At 33.1% G+C, this 22,106-nt stretch overlaps 1 protein-coding gene across 1 annotated transcript in view; it reads left to right on the top strand.

The window, feature by feature from the left end:
* Window positions 1-22,106, top strand: part of LOC150093977 (mitochondrial import receptor subunit TOM40 homolog 1-like) — a 142,176-nt gene that overhangs the window by 76,611 nt on the left and 43,459 nt on the right. The window contains exon 4 of the mRNA XM_090412762.1: window positions 18,081-18,318. Within this exon, the coding sequence (XP_090268888.1) occupies window positions 18,081-18,318 (238 nt within the window). The remainder of the gene's footprint in view (window positions 1-18,080; window positions 18,319-22,106) is intronic.

The raw sequence follows: 22,106 nt of genomic DNA on the forward strand, positions 1-22,106 counted from the left end.
CCAATAGACAATTATTAGAAAAAAATAATAATAGAAAACAATTTCCAAGAAATTTTTTTCTATTATTATGTTTTGGTGTTACAAAATGATTAAACATGACTAAACATATTGACTAAAAATAGTCTTTCTGACCTTCAAGTCAACGTTACAAGACTATTTTTAGTCAACAATGGCTATGAAGCATTCTTCTAATCTTAACAGATATGGTTGCATTCTTCTTCCTTTCAGCCATCTTCTGTCCACTGCTGGACGAAGGCCTCCTCCAGTTCTTTTCACCTTTGTCTGTTCTTGGCAATGGTTGACCAATTTTCCCAAACAAAATTTGACAGTTCATCACTCCACCTTCTTTTAGGACGTCCTTGGCCTCATTTCCCTTCTTTTGGAATCTAGCTCGTTAGTATGGAGGTCCATCGCTCATCTTCTCTTCTGGATAGATGTCCAGCTCATTTCCATTTTAGTTGCTTATGGCGAAGAATGATGTTAGTGATATGAGTCTGGCTTCTTAACCAGGTGTTTTACTACTTATCATTTAATGTGATGCCTAGCATCAACCTCTCCATTTTTCTTTGAGTTGTTGGTAGTTTATTTGCCAGTGCTTTTGTTAGAGACCAAGTTTCACAATGATATGTGATGGTTTTGAAAATATACACTGGTTAAATGTCTTCCTTTTTAAACTGAAAGTAAACGCTGGTTAACTGAATGCACTCCAGGCAAGTTTAACTATTCTATTTATTTCCTTTGGGAGTCCTCAATTTTTAGATCAATGAGATGACCTAAGTATATACAGGGTGTTCGGGATAAATTTGACAGTTTCGTAAGGAAAAAGAAAATCTTCTTTGTATCTATTAAATTTAATGAATTGACAAAAAATCATTACAGGCAGAGTTAATTACAATACTATCAACAAGATTTACTCAAAATAACCACCATTAGCATCGATCACAGCTTCAATTCTGCTTCGGAACCTCGAACAAGCTGATGCTACAGTCTCCCTGGGAAGGGCCGCAAAAACTGTTTTAATTTTATCCATTAACTGGGCTTTTGTATTACTGGAAGTGCGATTGGTGTCTTTTTCAACTGCGCCCCATACAAAATAATCCATGGGGTTAAGGTCTGGGGAGTTTGGAGGCCAAACATTTGGACTGGTGAAGTCGTAGAAATTTTCAGACAACCATTTTTGACTTTTCCCAGAGGTGTGGCAAGGGGCCGAATCCTGCTGCCATACATACGGCCTACCATTGGCTACCCTTGTTATCCAGGGCTTGACTACAGTTAGCAACTCCACGAACAAAGCCCGAATTCCAATGCCAGGGTTCTTCAACACCTGTTCCTGCAGATTTGCGAGGAATTCTGCTGTACGAACGCAATCAGATCGTCTGCTAGGGATCTTTCTTCTTGCTACATCCTCGTAGTCACCATTGCAAGTCTCTAGTTTATGCCTGATTGTTTTTACTGTATTCAGGGAGCATTGGGCAGCAGTCGTAATATCCTTATTTTGATGGCGGGCACGAATCATCATGATACAAGTTATTCTCTTCCATGATTCAGGTGGGTTCCAGCTATCCATCCTTTCTGACATCTTGTATATGAATGAAGAAGGGTCCAAACTTTTAAATGAAGAGAAGTGTGTGTTAATACATGTAACTTACGGAAAAATATAATTAATTATAAATATGTCAAATTTATCCCGAACACCCTGTATATATATGAAGAGACTTTTTCCAAGCAATTGTTTCCTATTATTATGTTTTTTGGTTGTTAATCTACAAAATGATTAAACATGATTTTATAGTTTTTTCTCTGTTTATTTTTAGACCGACTTTTCTGCTTTCATGATATTGGTCTTCTATCATTATATTAAGGTCTTTGGGAGCGTTTGCAAAAATTACATCATCTGCATATCTTAGTTGTGTTATTAATTTTTATACCAAGGTTTGTCCAGTTTATATTAAATATTTCTTGAAGAAATGCTGTAAAGATTTTGGGCGATAGAATTTCCTTGTCAGACAAAGTTTTCAATTGATATTTTATTGCTACTCGTGTGAAGTTGGATTATTGCTGTTGCAGTGTGGTATATTTCCTGGAGGAGGTCCATATATTCTCCAGGAAGAAAACTAATGCAATAATCAAAGCACTCCAGAATCAGGGAGGGCTTTGGTTATTGCATTAGTTTGGATGGAATCATGCTTTTTCATGATCAATAAAGGCTAAATAGAGAGGCAATTGGTTTTTTTCTCCTTTTTCTATTATTTGTTTTACTGCATGAATATAATCAATTGTGTTAAAGCCTTAGGGAGTCCTTGTTGTTCTACTGGTTGATTTGAGTCTGGAAGAAGGGTTAACTTATTTGTTATTACTTTTGTGAGAATTTGTACAGATTAGAGAGAATACTAATTGGTCTATAGTTCTTTACTTCTCTGTCTCCTTTTTTAAATAACAGTATCAGAGTAGCATTTTTCCAGTTTTCTGGTATCTTCCCCTCTTCTAGGCATAGATTTAGTAAGTTTGTGACATGGTGAATTATGTTGTTTCCTCCCCATTTAATTAATTCTATGTGAATTAGGTCTTCACCAGGACATTTTCCATTTTTCATTTGTTTTAATGTTTGTTTTATTTCATCTGAAGTGAATGGGGGGATGAATTCCATATGCGATAGGGAAGAGTTATTTATATGTGATTTATCTATTAAAGGATCACTATAGAGTTCCTTATAAAATTCTTCTAGCTGCTTGGGATTTGTTCTTAGTTCTTTATTATAGTTCCATTCTTATCTGTTATTGCAATTATTTGACTTTTGCCAACTGATAAATGTTTTCTTAGTATTTTCATATTTTATTGTTTTCAATTGTTTCTTTTATTTTTGTAGTGTTATAAGATCTTATTTCATTTCTCATCTTTTTCATATTCTATTTTAGAAGTTAAGTTTATTAAGTCTAGTTTTTGATTGAGTTTTTCTTTGTAATCCTCTTCTTGTTTTCAATGGAAGTCAAAACTTCTTGATTTTTTGTTGTTTAGCCATTTTATTCTTTCCAATTTCGGGTTTATTTTAATTGTGGCTCTCACCAGTCGGTGGTCACTTCCTATTTTTACTTGATTTAGTACTGAGGTATATTGAACTATTTCTTTATTATTACACAGTATATAATTTATTTAATTTTTTATTTCTCCGTTTGGACTTCTCCATGTCCATTTTCTTTTAAGGACTTTCTTAAAAAATGTATTCATAATATAAAGCTTGTTACTGATAGAGAATTCTGTAACAGCCATTCCTGAGTTGCTGCTTGTACCATATATGTATGGTCTAATTGTGTCTATTTGGAATGGGGTGTTAAAATCGCCCACTACTATAGTATAGTTTAATTTCTGTTTTTGTCTAGAGTGTGCTGCAGTGAGTCATAAAATGCTTCCATCTCTTCATCAGTTTGGGATGAGGTGGGAGCATATACAGGTAACCCTCGTATAACGCAGATGTTAGGTTCCATAGAAATGCTGCGTTATATAAATCGCGTTATGCGAGACTCAGATTATATAGCAAAAATAGGGTTAGTTCCGAAATCGTTTTTTTTTTAATTATATAAACAACAATGACAAAACCAACAAAAATATATTTTCAATTAATTCTTGTAATTCATGTAAGTTAAGAAAACATATAAACTATGAAACAAATATATAGTATAAACTTATAAAATTACAAATTGTACATAAACTTCATTGCACATAATAAAGTGCATATTACAATCATCATCACTGTCTTCAAAACAAACATTTCGTAGATGTTCTTTATTTACGAGTGGCCGGAAGTCGTCATCACTTGAAATCTCTTCGATTTCAAGTGATGATTTCATTTGTATAATTCTCATTGCATACTTCGGCTGGTTTAATTATCAAGAAGTCAGTAATAAGACCTTGCTTACCGCTATGCTGCAATTTTTTATTAAGTTCATAATATGGAGATAAACAAATATCCAATTGTCTTGTGAATTTTCCGGAGCCCTCCATTCTGGGGTCATTATCCGTAAAATAGCTTGCTAACTTTCTTGCCAAGTCCAATCCTTCTGCTAATTTCTTTAAACTGAGTTTTTTTTAACGGATTCATCACGATCAGAATCTTCGACAGAACTTTCCCCGCCATTTGGTTCGACGTCATCTATCAATTGTACCAGTTCCTCCTCATTTAAATCTATTTCTCCATCAATTAATTCACTAATTTCGTTTTCAACCATATCGCAAAAGCCCTCTATCCCATTACTATAGAAATTTTTTTTTACATAAAAAAAAAAGCATTACATATTGTATGTTACTCAGAAGAAAATGAAGTGCTCAGCTTGAGAAGATCAGCACATTTATGATTTTTAATGCGCTTTCCTGGCAGAAAACGAAGACAACTTTCAACAATAATTAACACTTTATACGGTAAACAATTGACATACATGCGTGCTAAAGGATATTTCCCCTAAAATTCACTACTTATAACTACATTCGCGATACGGGCAGACACAAATTTAATGAAGATAAAATTTGATTTTTAAGTTGCGCAGTGAAAAAATATGAAAAGATATTTTTTTTCTTTTCATATTTTTCATATTTTCTACTGCAATTTGTAGACCGCGTTATATCGAAACTGCATTGTATAAGTACCGCATTATATGAGGATTACTTGTACTAAAAAAGAGGTCATTGCACCAATTGGAGTGAACCCTTGTGAAATAAATAAATATATAGGTACACTCGGAAATTAAAAAAAAATTGTTGAACAGAGATTATCTCTATAGACAGGGTAATATTAAATAATTAAAAATCCTATTTAAATAATGGCACAGCTGGTAGGATTAATATTATGATAATATCCTCTATATAAACATCTATATAAAAATCACCAATTATTAACAATGGCGCAGTCGACAACAGGATTGGTTGTGACTTAACTTATTTTTAAAATCCAGAAAGTAAAGCATGGCTCAAGTAAAATGGCTACAGGAGATAGCAATTTTAGTAGTTAAGTTTCTTTAGTTAAAGATGAGGAATTTTTTAGGTTAATTAATCTAACTTTAGTAATACCTTCTTTCTCAGGAGATAGTAGTGATAGCATTGAAACATTTTTTAAATATGGAGAAAAAAATTAGAGATTTAGGGAAATGGTCAGATTTTCATTTGTTGATTATACTTTGTAATAAATTATTGGGCAAAGCCAAAACATTCTTAAATGCATCTCCTTTACTGAGAGACACTGACAGTTATGCAACCTTTAAAAGTTTGTTGAGATCAGAATTTTCAAGTGTGGGAGAATTAGGGCCTAACATTTGAAAAATTCATCAGTGCATTCAAGGTAGTAAGGAGTCTGTTTCAGAATATTATCACAGACTTAAGAGCATTGCTCATAAATTTAATGTTTCATCTGAAGAGAAGTCTTCTTTGAAATGGTTGCTGTTTAATTAATTTAGGCATGGCCTTAATGATAATTTGAAAGAAACAGCATACAAGGAAAAGGTTAAAAGTCTTGAACAGTGTTTTGAATTTGTTAAGGACAAGGAAGAGAGACTTACAGATATATTTCATTCCTCAAACTATAAACAGGTGAACTCTTTTCAATATAATGAAACTCATTCTCCTAACATTGTGGCTACAAATAAAGTGAGAGAAGGGAAGTTTCAAAAATTAAAAGATGCTAAGAAAAATAAACAATATATGGAATTTTTCTGTAAATCTAACAGAAAATGTTCACGAATCTGAGTCCAAAGTACAGTTACATGATTTGGGAAAATTAGAGGAACTGAAAACATTTCTTAGTGAAGAAATACAAAGACCAATAGTAAAGGGACAGGAACTTTTAAAGATGATATCTGAATTAACAGTATCTAATAATACTTCAGATAATCAATCTTTCTCTTGTGAATCTAATGGTATTGACAGGAATAAAACATCTCAAAGGAGATATGTTCCAAAATGCTTCAGATGCAATAAACCTGGTCATTTTGCTAAAGACTGTTAGGGATAAATCTTGTTTTCAACGTAAGAAATCAGAGAATAAAGAAAAATCTGGAAATAGTTATTATTCTAATATTATACTGGCAAGGACAGAAATGTCAAACTACTCATTAGACATGGGTAAAGCTAAAGATAGCTCCAACCCTAAAAGAGAGTTTGATGTAGCATTAGCTCCTTATGCTGATGGCGGTAATCCTTTGACACTTCTACAAGAATTTATTGAAAATGAGCCTTGTGAAATCTTACTTGACACTGGTGCATATATTTCACTCATTTCTTATAGTTTGTTTAACAAAATTAAATCTCTAATTCCAATGACATTTCAGTTTTAAACTATCCAATTAAATTAAAGGGTATATTAGAATCAGAAATTTCAGCTGATAAGCAAATCAATGTTTTTATTTCAATTCCTTGTTTTCCATTGAAAGTTTGTCATCCATTAATAGTTCTTCCAAAATCATCAAATCCAAATGTACAAGTAATATTTGGAATTGATTTTCTGAAACGTCATGCTTTTGCAGGTAATTTTGTTGATAATACAGTGTCCTTGTGTGGACTAGAATGCTGTTTAGACAGGAAATCAGGTGACAGTGGAAAATTAGAGCAGTCTCCTGAAGTTTTTCAAGACACTGATGATAATGATCAAGTGTTTAATATTGAGACCCTAAAGAATAAAAATCCTAGTTCACAAATTTGGGAAAAGGATCAGATTGTCCGAGCTCAGAAAGATGATCCTATACTCAAAACTATGTATGAAGCAGTGTTAAAGGGTGAGACTCAATTGGTTACATTTATAAACCTGGAAAACTTATATTTAGATAAAGATGGGTTACCCTTATCTAGACAAATGGAGCTCAGAAAGATGATCCTATACTCAAAACTATGTATGAAGCAGTGTTAAAGGGTGAGACTCAATTAGTTACATTTATAAACCTGGAAAACTTATATTTAGATAAAGATGGGTTACCCTTATCTAGACAAATGGAAGATGGAAGGCTGAAAGTGAAAATATTAGCACCAACTCAAATGATTCCTTGGATTATGTACACTTTCCATGATTCTGACTTGGCAGGACACCAAGGATTTTCTAGAACTTGGGAAAGAATAAATATCGTTATATCTGGAAAGGTATGAAGAGTGATATACTGACGTGTCAATTCATGCCATAAGTGCCAAATAAGATCCCCTTTTAGAGGAAAAGGGGATCTCCATTACAACCATTTCAAATCCCAACTAGACCTTTTCAGGCTGTTGCTATTGATGTGGTAGGTCCACTGCCAATTACTAAAAAAGGCAATAGGTACATTCTAGTAGCTATAGATATGCTAACTAGATTTCCTGAAGCTGTGTAAATGAAGGATCAAACTGCAAAGACTATTGCAAGAAAGTTTTTGAATATGATTATTTGTAGATATGGAACTCCTCAGACCTTACTTTCAGATCAAGGAGCAAATTTCACATCTGAACTGTTATTACAATTATGTAAATTACTCAACGTTAGGAAGATTTTTACTACACCTTACCACCCACAATGTAATGGTATGTGTGAAAGACTAAATAAAAATATAAAGCAAATACTTTCCAATCTGGCAAATACTAAAATGAGTGATTGGGATATATATATTTCTCAAGCATTATTTGCATGCAGATTTGCTTTTCATTCTGCTATCAAAGAAAAACCATCTTTTGCTTTATATGGCTTTGATCCAATAAAATGAACTTGTTTCAGTCATTCCTAATACCGGATATAATGATATAAATGAGTATCTTGAAACAGTCGTAGATAAATTTTCCAATACTCACAGATTAGTAGGTGAAATAAGTAAATTAAGTTCTCAGAAAACTAGACAGTATATTAATTGTTTTAGAAAGTATAAGCCATTTGTACCAGGAGGTTTAGTATTATTAGATGATAAATCTAGTATAAAAAGAGTTGGGAAATTAGGAAGGAAAGCTTTAGGTCCATATAGAATTTTAGAGAAATTTTCTCCTGTGAATTTTAGGATTCAAGATGTCAAAAATCCTAGTAAAATTATAAGTGTACACTCTGATAGGTTAAAAAGGTACTTTTTAGGGAGTAGAAATGTAGTTATATCATCATCATTATCAAATTCCTGCCATGTACCCTCAAGTGGTGTACAGGATATGATAGTACTACATGAAAAAAATTACATCATTATTAATTTCCTATCTACAATTTTCCTCCAAATCAGTCTGTTACTTGTCAAGACTCCAACATTATCAGATCTTATATTTCTGTCTTCTAAGACACTTTGTACCATATCAATCCACCTATATCTTGGTCTTCCTCTGGGTCGTTTTCCTGCCAACCTGGCAGAGAACACTTGTTTTGCGAATCTTTCATCGCCAATTCTGTTTAAATGACCATACCACCTGAGATTAGCTCTGCTAACGCATTCCTGGATGCCGACAATGTCAAGTTCTTTCCTAATATCCTCGTTTTTAATATGATATTGCCATTGATGCCATCTGTTCATGCCTATAATCTTTCTCAGGACTCTCATATCTGTGGTCTCTAGTCTTTGGTCAAGTGTTTTACTTCTGACCCAGCTCTCAGATCCATAAGTTAAAACTGGTTTGAACTGTCTTGTATACAGCTAATTTAGTGTTCCGACTAATTTCTCTCTTATTCCATATGAATTTATTCAATTGACTTCCCACCATACCAGCTTTGCTGATTCTGTTGTCTATTTCTATATTTAATTTACCATCTTCACTAAAAATCGTTCTTAAGTAGCTGAAATGTTTTACTTGTTCCACAGGTTCTCCGTTCACAACACAGTTGACATTTTCAATGATTCTGCCTATTTTCATTGTCTTTGTCTTTTTATTGCTGACCTTCATACCATATCTATTACAACAGTTATTCAATTTAGTCAAAGAATCTTTCAGACTTGTAGCGGATTTATTTAGAAGTATAACATCATCTACATAAAGCAAAGAGCATACATTAACATCTCCAATTCTGATATCATGTTTAATACCACTTTCCTTCATAATGTGATCCATATAGATGATGAATAACAGAGGGGATAATGTACATCCTTGTCTCACACCAGATTTAACATTAAACCATCTTCCTGTACTTACTTCAATTCTAACTGCCGACTTACAACTCAAATAAAGACTAAGTATTGCTTGATATAATGCCCCATTGCCACCATATAACTGCAGCGTATTGAATAGCTTCTCTCTTGGCACCTTATCGTATGCCTTTTCCAAATCGATAAAACTTAAATACAGATCTTTGTTATATTCCCATGCTTTCTCAACTAATTGTCGTAAAGTGCAGATCTTATCCTGACAGCCTCTATTTAGCCTGAATCCAACTTGTTCTTCACCCAGCTTTTCTTTCACAATTCTTCTCAACCGTTTCTCAAGTATACTTGCATTGTTCTTGCCAGGAACACTCAGTAGAGAAATACCTCTGTAATTCCCACATTTAGTTTTATTTCCCTTTTTTATATATGAGTACTATTAGAGCTCTACTCCAATCATCAGGAATTCGTCCATCTGTCCAGGCTTTCTGAACTATGCAGTGCAGCCACTGTAAGACTTTTATACCACCATACTTCAGCATTTCTGGTCGAATATCATCTACTCCTGCTGCCTTTCCACATTTCAAGCCTCTGATGGCTTTTTCTATTTCAAGTGGATATATATTCCTGACCGCATGTCTGGTCAGTGTTTTTTACCACTGTGCTGTCATCACTGCTTGTTTCATTTAGCAGTTTTTCAAAGTGATTACTCCATACTTCAATATACTTCAAGGATATCTTTTTCTCCTGTTTTCATATCACCTTTATCATCTCTAACTCCTTTTACAGCACTCTTTCCTCCATTCCTAAGATTCTTCAACAACCTCCAGAATATTTTGCCACCTTCTTGATATTTATTTTCTATATTCTTGCCAAAGTCCTCCCATGACTTGTTTAGCTAGCTCTGTATTATTTAAGAGCACAAGCTGACTTATTTGCCAGGAACTTTTGATATGATTTCTTCTTTTCCTTCACTGCCTCTTTAACTTCCTGTGTCCACCATGGAGTTCTAATTTTTCTATCCTTGCAGACAACTTCACTACATGCCTCTTTAGCTGTATCAATCAGGGCTTTCTTCAAGGCTTGCCACTGAATCTCCAAGGTTTAATTCCTGTTCTCAAACTCTTTCATTTTTTCTTCAATAATCTTTGTGTATTTTAGTCTACAGTTCACATCTGAGAGCTGCTCAACTTTTATTTGCTTTAAAACTTTCTTGCATGTTATTCTTTTCAATATGAAATTCAGTTTTATCCTGCTCAAGACTAAATAGTGATCACTTCCAGTTTCAAATCCTCTGTACACTCTGGTGTCCTGCACCAGGGAGAAAACATCACTATCAACAATAACATAGTCAATGAGACTTTTCTTATTCCTTGTCTCTTCTCTCCATGTGAATTTGTGCACATTTTTATGTTGGAACATGGTGTTAGTAATAACCAGTCCATGTCCTGAGCAGAAATCCAACAGATATTTGCCATTATTATTAGCTTTGCTCTTTGCTCTAAATTTTCCAAAAATATTTTTGTATGTATCACAATCATTTCCTACTCTGCTATTAGATCCCCAACAGGGACCAACTTTTCCTTTTTCATTGTGTCAGTTGCTTTTTCTAAAGCGTCAAAAAATTCCTCCACTTCTATCTTAGTAGAACCTTCTGTGGAAACATAGGCACAAATAAGTCTCATTGTCCAGTTCCCCATTCTCATATTTGCCCACATTACTCTACTTGAGACTGACTGCCATTCAAGAAGATTAGCCTGGTATTTTGTGTTGAATACTATGGCTACTCCTTCTTTTCTTTGATTGTCATTGCCTAAGTATAACATTTTGTATTTATTGCTCAGAAAGATCTCACCAGTTTTTGTCTTTTTTGTTTCAGTCACCCCTATTATGTCGATCTGGTACTTATCTAATTCCTTAGCTAGCTCCATTTCTTTGCCATTCAAGCTTCTTATGTTGATAGTACCGATCTTTAACTCTACTGATGTTGAGATAGGGTGTGTTTTCAGATTTGTTCCAGTAGCAGACTTTTCACTGTTCGCCCTGGTTCCCTGGCGAAAACAACGGGGGCCTTGTTTATGCCTTGTTGTTCCATCATTTTTTATTTTGGTTTAACCAATAAGAATACAATTTGGTCGGCTAAATCCCAAATTGCCAGCCCATCCTCTTTCGTTCAGTATCCAAGTAGTTACCAAACAGGGTGCACCACGAGAAGGTGAGGATTGGACATTAGGTCAGAAGCCCTGGTTGATTCTCCACATTCCTTTAAAGGCTATGTGGGGGTATCCTCTCAGTTATACAGTTTTGACACTTAAGCATCCCGAAATATAGAAACGAGATTTGTAAATATAGCAATTTGGAAGAAGAAAATTCCGAATTATCTCTAGCATCAGATGATTCTGAAACTAGTGATTCCGAGAGTTTAAATAATGATAAGCAGGAATCACGTTATTTTTTGAGATCTAGGAATAAGCATTAAACGTTTTGTTAGATATAGGTTAAATATTTAAAATTTTATTTTTCAAAAATTTTCAGAGAAAGATGAAACTAATGTAAAAATAATCGTAATTTAAAATTCTGAATATTTTTACTTATTGTTTACGTTAGTATGTTTATTAGTTTTATAACATTCATTGTCGGCACTTGCGATGTGGCCGTTATTGAAATTGTTTTGTCAAAAATGATATGTAAAGCAGTTAAATATTTATGTGCTTACCAGATTTGAATAGTTGTGTTACTTTAAAGGAATTTTATTGTAGTTTAGAATTATTAAGTGTGTGTGTTTTATGAAGACATTCTCTTTTCACTAACAGAGTTAGCGACTAGAGAATGGCTCGCTTGCCACTTTCATGGAGTGTGCATGCACGCGGGGAAGTTTGATGTGTGATTGACAGCTGACATGTTCGGTATCGAAGTAACTGAAGAGTAAACAAGATAGCGTTCGGAAAGAAATTAGAGCACAGGCCGGCAGATATTTAGATTCGAAGGACCTTAAGTCTTTATGTGACAGTCGGAGGAAAATTAATAGTATATTCTGAAAAAGGAATTGTGGAACTATTAAGTTTAAGGTGGAATAAGTATTGATAAATAAAAGGTAATATTGGAGGAAACCCTAATTGAAAGATTTATAGTAGGTTCCGAAAAGGGAATCGTAGAACTGTAAATTTTTTAAAGTGGATGAGTTAAGACTGTCAATAAACATAAGTGAATAAAAGAAGTTGCTATTTACCTTCTAAAGGAATGTTCGAAAAAACTCTGATTAGAAAGTTTCATCTGTATTAAAGACGGCAAATCTGACTATTATTTCTACTAAAAAGAGACAGAAGTGAGTTAGGAAGAATTAATGTGTGTAATTAACATGAGTGATGAAAAAGGATCCTGTGAAAATGAAGAATAAAGTCACGTATCTTCGGAAAAGGGCCGTGACATAGAAAGAAACTGGCTATGAACATTTTGTCATTGTGCAAACAAAGTGTTTAGTCTAGTCTTAAGTTTATTTTTAAAAGGCTTTGGATCCATTTATATTTGTAGTTAGTTATGCAATATTTGTTTGAAGTGTATATATATATAAATTGTTTTGTTATATTAAATGTGTTTATTTTGTATTTTGGCCTTGAGTCAGTGATTTATTTGGATTCTGAAAGAAATACAGGTAACCCTCGTATAACGTGTGTGTTAGGTTCCATAGAAATGCCGTGTTATGCAAGACTCAGATTACATAGAAAAAATAGGGTTAGTTCCGAAATCGTTTTTTTTTTAATTATATAAACAACAATGACATACCCAACAAAAATATATTTTCATTTAATTCTTGTAATTCATGTAAGTTAAGAAAACATATAAACTATGAAACAAATATATAGTATAAACTTATAAAATTACAAATTGTACATAAACTTCATTGCACATAATAAAGTGCATATTACAATCGTCATCACTGTCTTCAAAACAAACATTTCGTAGATGTTCTTTATTTACGAGTGGCCGGAAGTCATCATCACTTGAAATCTCTTGGATTTCAAGTGATGATTTCATTTGTATAATTCTCATTGCATACTTCAGCTGGTTTAATTATCAAGAAGTCAGTAATAAGACCTTGCTTACCACTACGCTGCAATTTTTTTTATTAAATTCATAATATGTAGCTAAACAAATATCCAGTTGTCTTGTGAATTTTTCGAAGCCCTCTGTTCTGGGGTCATAATCCATAAAATAGCTTGTTAACTTTCTTGCCAAGTCCAATCCTTCTGCTGATTTCTATAAACTGAATTTTTTTTAACGGATTCATCGCAATCAGAATCTTCAACAGAACTTTCCCTGCCATTTGGTTCGACGTCATCTATCAATTGTACCAGTTCCTCCTCATTTAAATCTATTTCTGCATCAATTAATTCACTAATCTCGATTTCAACCATATCGCAAAAGCCCTCTATCCCATTACTATAGAAATTTTTTTTTACATAAAAAAAGCATTACGTATTGTATATAACTCAGAAGAAAATGAAGTGCTCATCTTGAGAAGATCAACACACTTATGATTTTTAATGCGCTTTCCTGGCAGAAAACGAAGACAACTTTCAACAATAATTAACACTTTATACGGTAAACGATTGACGTACATGCGTGCTAAAGGATATTTCCCCTAAAATTCGCTACTTATAACTACATGCGCGATACGGGCAGACACAAATTTAACGAAGATAAAATTTGATTTTTAAGTCACGCAGTGAAAAAATATTAAAAGATAAAGGGTTACTTCAATTTGTAGACCGCGTTATATCGAAACTGCATTGTATAAGTACCGCATTATACGAGGATTACTTGTACTAAAAAAAAGAGGTAATTGCACCAATTGGAGTGAACCCTTGTGAAATAAATAAATATATAGGTACACTCGGAAATTAAAAAAAATTGTTGAACACAGATTATCTCTATAGACAGGATAATATTAAATAATTAAAAATCCTATATTTAAATGATGGCACAGCCGGTAGGATTAATATTATGATAATATCCTCTATATAAAAATCACCAATTATTAACAATGGAGCAGTCGACGACAGGATTGGTTGTGACTTAACTTATTTTTACAAGTTAATATATACAAGGGTTACTTGTATTTGAATAATCCTGATTTTAAGTTTAGAGTTTATTTTTTTTTAAGTATAATTTCTATTATTCTTTCATCTGTATAATTAAATTCTTCTATGAGGTCTGTAATTGTTTTCTTAATTAGAAATCCAACTCTGTATTGTCCTTTAGTTTCCCATAGTAGTATAAGTAGTCTCCATTTTTTAGTTTTATTAAATATTCCTCCTGCCTGTGAACTTCACCTAAAACCTATAATGTCCCATTTAATGTTTTTTTATTTCTTGCTGTAAGGTGGTGAGGTCTCCCCCCCCCCTTCTTTAAGTATTCGACAATTAAATGTTCCTATATAGAGGAAGTCCGCACGGTTAGCCTAGTGGCTGTGTGCTTCACAACCATATGCCTGGGGGAAGGAGTGTCCTAGGTTCGATTCCCGTCAGTGATGTGAGGAGCTGAAGGATCTTCCTCAGTCATAGCCAAGTTAGCCGGTCTTGGGCATGGACAGCAGGGTTTTTTCCCCAGTTTACTCTCTTATGGGTTTTTCATCCTGCAAACAGGCAAACCGGACCCATGAACATACAGGATTCAGCCATAGGACGTATAGACGAAGACAGAAGAGGAGATGGGCGACATCTGTCTTAATTCACCACCCATTAGACATTCGTGGCTCAGCCATGAGTGACCCAATGGTCCGTTAAGGACTACGGGAGACATAGATATAGAGAAAAGAGGATTGCATTGATTGCTGTAATATTTATGAATTCTTTGGGCTATTCTAGTATTGCTTATTATTTGGGAAAGCTTCCCTACTGTATCATGCTCTGGTCTCCATATTCTTATATACTTTTTTATCAACATTAGAGGCCGCCAAATTAAGACTTTCGATCTTTTAATTCAAATTGTCCATTACAATTTGAATTATTTCACTTACTCATTGTTTAGTGTGAACTTTACCATGTTGTTTTGCTCTGAAGATGCTAGTTCGAAATCCAGTGTAATATATGCCAGTTAATAAACATTCTTTTAGAATTTAGTTTTGCTTGGTGCTGTGATACCATTAAAATAAGTAATAGATTGTGGTTTGCATCTTGAATAGTATTCTTCTTTCCATTATCTGTAATTGTTTATCTTGACAAAATAAAATGTTTCTTTCCCTTATTAATCAAACCTGATTCATTACATTCACTTATCTTAGTCTCAGCAGTAAGATAAGAGAATGCAAAATATAAACAAAAGAATCATATACATTTATTTTCATAAATTTAAAATTAAAAAAAAAAAAATCAAGTTTAAAACTTAAAACTCCTTGGTTAAACTTTTCATAATTTTACATGCCTAGTTTTCCTTAATATCCATTCATCCTACTCATTTGACAAACTATGCAATGCCTTAACACTTTCATTGCCAAGCTGAAAATTGGAATTTCGTGTGGTGGCCAAATTTTTTAAATTTTTTTATTTAGTTAGCGACGTCCACGCGATAACGCGTGATTGGCCATTTGGTGAGAGCTCTCATCACGCGATATCGCTTGATTGGCAATGAACATGTTAAGCGCTGATCTCTGCACCATCCTTCAGTTTGGCTAGGATATCTTGGTCAATACCACCAAAATGCAGTCTTGCCTTTTCTCTAACAAAAGAGATCTCAACTCACCTTTTTTTAATGTAATGCACAAAGCACCAGAGAACATCAGATTTCTCTCCATGGATTGACATTTGCCTCACCTAGTATAAACACATCAAATGAATATCTTCTTCAGTCTCTAAAAACACTAGACTTTCTTTTATTCTGAATATGGTATTTTTCATCCATCCTTAGAGTACTGTTCACATTTGGGGTGGTACCTAAAACCTGCTCAAATAATTTTTGATGCTGTCCAGAAGAGAGTGATCTCTATCCATCCTTCACTGACCCACTTCACCCTCTATCTCGCAAACGAACTGTTTCATCTCTGTAACTTTTCTGCAGGTACTTTTTTATGGAGACTGCTCTGAATTGGCAATCATAATTTCTCTACTTTCTGTTTGGCCTTTTAAAACAAGAACGGCAGCTGCCTACCATCTCTCTCCAATACAACTGCAAATATAACTGGTTTCTTCTTTTATTCCATCTGTCTCTGTCCTCTGGGGCAAACACCCTCATGAAGTGTCCCTCATCCTACAACATCCAAATCTTCAAGAAAAATGTCAGACTTCTCAGCCCACACCTGTACACTACACATGGCACTGATGTATGCTGTAGATTCTTCTTCTACCTCTTATGTTTGGAAAGAATATGCATAATTAATTTTAGGTTAATATTTAGTTAAAGCAGTTGTCTTTAAGACTGGAAGTTTAAATATTTCAGTTTTTAGGTAAGTGTCAAACATCATTTTTCAGTAGTAGTCTTCTTTACTTAAATTTATTTAAGGGGGAGGGATGAAAAAATCCAAATAAATAGAGAAGTTTGGTCTTGCTTTTTTCTTTCTTTCTCTTAAACTGAAGCAAAACATAAACTTGTTCTACCTTAGCAAACTTCAGACTGAATGTCTTACCAAAGTTCCATTTCCTTATCCTACATAAACATTTTTACAGATGAAATAGCAGAAATACTCAAGCAATGCTGCTTAAAAGTAGCTCTTTCGCACTGTGATATGAAAAGCATCCATGTTATTAATATTGCCAAGGCAGCCTCACCATCCTCTTAAATGACCACAATTGTTCAAAATTTTCTATATTATGTAAGACAGATGGGAGAAATCCTCAAAGAGCACATCAAAGATGTGGAGAAGAAATGGGCACATCAGGATTGGTATTTCACATGACTAAAGAAAAACATGACTTTGGCAACTCACAAAAATGCCATGCATAGAATTCAATAATTATGTTCACAGATTTAAAGAGGGCAGAAAAAGAGTGCAGTATCCAGTCTATTGTAATAAAACCATGCTCTCATCTTAATTCAGCTTTGGTCAGCATATATCAAAGACCATCATATTAATGAATTAAGCTATGAGAGAAGTTACACAGCACATCGCAACAATGAGCCACGTATCTGACACTTCAATGCTATATTCAACCACTGGCTAATGTTCATTCAAAAAATTAATAACTGTTATACTAATATTCAAAGTATAATAGTTATTAATTCAGAAATCTCTCTCTGTTTTACCTTTTTTCCTGTTTGTATTCATTCTGAAGATGTACATGACATGATGTACGAAAGTAATAATTAAATATCATTCTTTCTAAAAAGTTTTACATGGCTCTTGCCTGACAGTTACTATGAACATACAGGTATTTTCAGTTTGTCCCATATAGTATTTTGCACTTAGTTCTATAATTATCATGGTCATGGATCTGGATTTCATTCAGATTTACTGACAGATATAAACTATAACGTGTATTATTTAATAACACTATAAGTTTATATATTACGAAATAGTGAAAATTATTCTAATAATGCTTCATATGTATGCAAAGATAAGTCATAATTTTGCTCCTGATTAGATGGAATGATATAATTTTTATTCTCAGTGAGGTGAGATTTGATCAAGATCTGTGTCATTATTATTTTGTTTTGTAACTCATTAAATTTATAATAATGATAACTCTTAGTTTATTAATGTATCATTTTTTTTTTTTTATTCCTTTGAGTTGCCGGGGGAGGGGGGGAGTGAGAGCATATAAGCGCTCAGTATAATAGCAAAAAAATTCTCATTTGTAAAATGTGTATATTTAAACTCTGCTTCTATGTGAAGGTTTATTTCAGACTACTATTTTTTCTTCTTTGCCACTGAATTGTTATTAGATTTATTAGAAGTTAAACTAATCTCATGATACAATCATTATTTTGTGGTATATGCCTTCCAGCAGGATATCAGATATTAAGATAGTTTTAAAGAATAAATATTACTAACATAATTTTATCAGATGAAAGTTTAGCTGAATTTCTTCTGTCTATAAATAGGTCCAAGATTCCAGATATCCTATTACACAGCTTACCACAGATTATCGAGGACATGATTTTACAGGTTCGGTGACTTTTGGCAATATAGACATTCTCAATAATTCTGGTGTAGTAGTCTTTCATTATCTTCAGTCTATTACACCATCCTTAGCTATGGGATCAGAACTTGCATACCAATATGGGCAACAAATTCCAGGTGGTGAAGTGGCTATTATGTCTCTGGCTGGAAGGTATACAGGTAACAGAAAAACTGTATTACACATTATTAAATTTTTATTAAATTATTACTCTTTACTCATAATTAAAAATGTATATATAAACTAATGTATTAAGCATTTATGAAAACTCTGGTTTTATTAATGATGTTTTTAAAAAAATGAGTAAGTAAATTAATTTGCAGAGTTCTCTTTAGATGTTAGTTCACAGAGGATATGAAATGAGTAGTGACCAGTTTCTCGTTAAAATAAAATTAAGATTACCACCTAAATGGCTACAAATAACAAGAATGGAAAGAAAATTAAAAACCTTTGTTTATAAAACTAGATTATTAAATGACACAAATATACAATGGCTATATGAACAAAGAATTAACCAATATTTAGATAAAGTAAAACAAAATGAAGAAATAGAAATTGAATGGCTTAATATAAAAACTATACTAAATACTGCAGCAAATTAAAGCTTAGGAAAGACCAAAAAATTCAATAAAAGAAAAAAAAACTGAAGATATGGGATGATACAATCAAAGAAGTAATCAAAATGAAAAAAGAAGCCTATCATAAATGGTTAAGCAGCAAAAGATTAGAAGATGAAATAGAATATAAAAGAATAAAAACCATAGCTAAAAGAGAAGTCAGAAAAAGAGAGATTCATGGAACAAATTTGTTTCTAAACAGATACTAAAGAAAATATAAAATTAAACACTGAATTGAAATTAGAAGAATTTCTAAATTTCTATACAAAATTGTGGAGATAAATATTTTAAAAAAGATAACTGGCAAACATCTAATGAAAAGGAAATAACTAAAGAAGAATGAGAAATCAGTCTGAAAGAAACAAGAAACAGAAAATCACCTGGAGAAGGTAAATTAGGTTCAGAATTATATATATAAATATGCAGTAACAATGTTCAATGAAAGACTCCTATTATTTTTAAATAAAATCTATTCGACTAGTAACCTGCCAATAGAATGGGAAAAAAAAGCAATTACAATCCCTATTCTTTAAAAAAGGTAGTAGAGATGATCCTAAAAACTATAGAGGTATAAGTATACTAAAAATTCCTGTTACAAAACATAGCAGAATCTTAAATAACAAACTAATAAAATATTTTGAAAACTAGAAGTACAGAATGGATTTAGAAAAGGACGATCATGTATAGACCCAGCCTTTTGCCTAAAATGAATAATAGAGAAAAGAAGAGAATACAATTTAGAAACACATATTACATTTATTGACTTTGAAAAAGTATTTGACAAAGTTAAAAGAAGCATTTCATTTAACATATTAAAAGAAAGATAAATACCAAATAATATCCTAAAAGCTATCATAAGTATATATGAAAAATAATCAAATACAAATAGATTAAATCATGAGCTATCATATATGAGAGAGATAAACTAAGAAGTCTAACAGGGATGTCCACTTTCAGCAACTCTTTTTAATATTTATTAAAATGGAATAAAATTTTCATCAAGGTATTAAATGTTCTCCTACTGTGAACTTAAACACTCTCCTTTTTGCCGATGACTAAATAATAATTACAAATTCTGAAGATAACTTACAGAGAGGTATTTTAAATTTAAATGAGATAGCCAAAGATTATGGAATGATACGACAGAAAAATAAAAAACGATGGCCTGTAAAGGACAAGATCCAGTAAGATAATAGATAACTACCTAGGATGTATGATAACATATGAAAAAGATATAAACCTAAAAATTGCAAAATATTTAAAAATAACAGGTGTAATTAACTATATTTAAACGAAGCCTAGTACAAAAACAAACCAGACTAAAAGTATATAATAATTAGCCTTGCCAGTCCTATTGTATGGAAGTGGAATCTGGACAATAAAACAAAAACACAAACAAAGATTAATAACAGCTGAAATGAAGTTTATGAGAAAAACTGCAAAGTACTCTATTTGATTACAAAAGAAACGAAGAAATTATGAAAGAATTAAACCAGGAATCAGTAATAGAAAAAATTAAAAAATATAAACACAAATGAATGGAACACGTTGAAAGAATGAAAACAGAAAGATTACCAAAACAAAGCCTTAAATTACAAACTTTTAAGAAAAAGAAAACCTCTTAAGTGATTCAATGATGACTTCTAAGGCTGGAACAGGCCACTGTTGGCCTAAATCCTTGATAAGCATGATGATGAGTAAATTAATCAGGATAAAACTATTTACATAGAATATAGCAAATGCATATTATCTTTTAGATCAGAGTTCTTCAACCTTTTTACACCTGCGGACCGGGGAAAATAGGAGAAATATTTCGCAGACCGGCTGACAGCTAAGACAAAAACATAAACCAATGTAGATAGTATTTTATTTATTAAATCCAATGTTATGAAATTACAATTTTTATCTAGTGCGACATCTGCTGCTGCTGCTTAGAGGATAGAAAATTTGATATACGTGACTGGAGCATTGTTTCTGAGAGATGAAGAAATTTTTGGCAGACCGCCAGGAAATTTCAGGTTGGAGAACAAGGTTTTAGATGATGAATATCTGCTGTCTGTGAAATGAAAATTTAGTTAGTTGCAGATATTTATTTTATTTATTCGTATGGAGTTTCCTCCTTTTCTCTCCCGTCCCTATTGGGCTAGTTGAGTTAATCCCTCACAGGAGGGATTAAGTATTTTTGACTGTATATATGTGTGTGTGTTCATGCAGCCAGTTTGCCTGCTTGTGGGATGAAAAACCCCAGATAAACTGGTGGAAAAAACCCTGCTGTCCGCACCCAAGACCAGCTATGGCTGAGGAAGATCCTTAAGCTCCTCACATTGCCAATGGGAATCAAACCTAGTACATGCCTGGGAAAGGAGTGTACTAGGTTTGATTCCCATCGGCAATGTGAGGAGCTTAAGGATCTTCCTCAGCCATAGCTAGTCTTGGGTGTGGACAGCAGGGTTTTTTCCACCAGTTTATCTGGGGTTTTTCATCCCGCAAGCAAGCAAACTGGCTAACTGTGTGGACAGTGCAGATATGATCCAATATTATACCAGTTATCAATTGGTGCATTTTGTGCTGATTTGTTTTGACCTTCTTGCTTGAATACTTATTATTTCAACATCCATATTCTTTTCTCTCTCTCTCTCTCTCTCTCTCTATATATATATATATATATATATATATATATATATATATATTCATTTTTATATAAACTGACTAAAAATCCGAGAATTATAAGAAATTGAGATTTATTTGAAACGCAACATGTTTCGTCGGGATCGACTTCATCAGGCGTTAAGAACATAGAAAGCTATTAAAAGACACTGAAAAAAATATTGAGACACTATAAAGCTATAATATTCGACTGTAAATTACAGTTATTATGAACTTGAGCTATAGTCCGTGTTAAAGTTCTGTTGTTGTACGCTTGTGCGTGTGTGGAACCACGAGATCTCCAGTATCTGATAGTAGAGCTGAAAGAGTCAGGCAAATTATAGCTGAGATTATTGTTCATATGAAGTGGGTCCAAGGTGATTTCATTTGATTCGACAATGCGGCATTCTACCTCATCGTGGCAAATGTATAGGTTTGAAGTTGTTGTCCAATTTACTTCATGTTGGCAGCTTTCATTGTTCGTGTTTATTGAAAACAGGACATGGCCTGATAGGGCAGTAGCTCTGGTTCTCTTGTAAGCAATGTCCCTCTGGTGTTCCTTGAGACGTAGGAGAATAGATTTCTTCGTTTGGCCATAGTAAGGTTTTCTGCACTCACATGTGACTTTGTTTACACCTGGGAATTGTAGAAGGTTGTGAGATTGTTTGTAGTTGCTGAAACTTGAT

Source organism: Typopeltis vanoorti, chromosome 23 (assembly GCF_054136105.1).
Source record: "Typopeltis vanoorti isolate ZY-2024b chromosome 23, IOZ_Tvanoo_1.0, whole genome shotgun sequence".
In the NCBI taxonomy this organism is placed as follows: domain Eukaryota; kingdom Metazoa; phylum Arthropoda; class Arachnida; order Uropygi; family Thelyphonidae; genus Typopeltis; species Typopeltis vanoorti.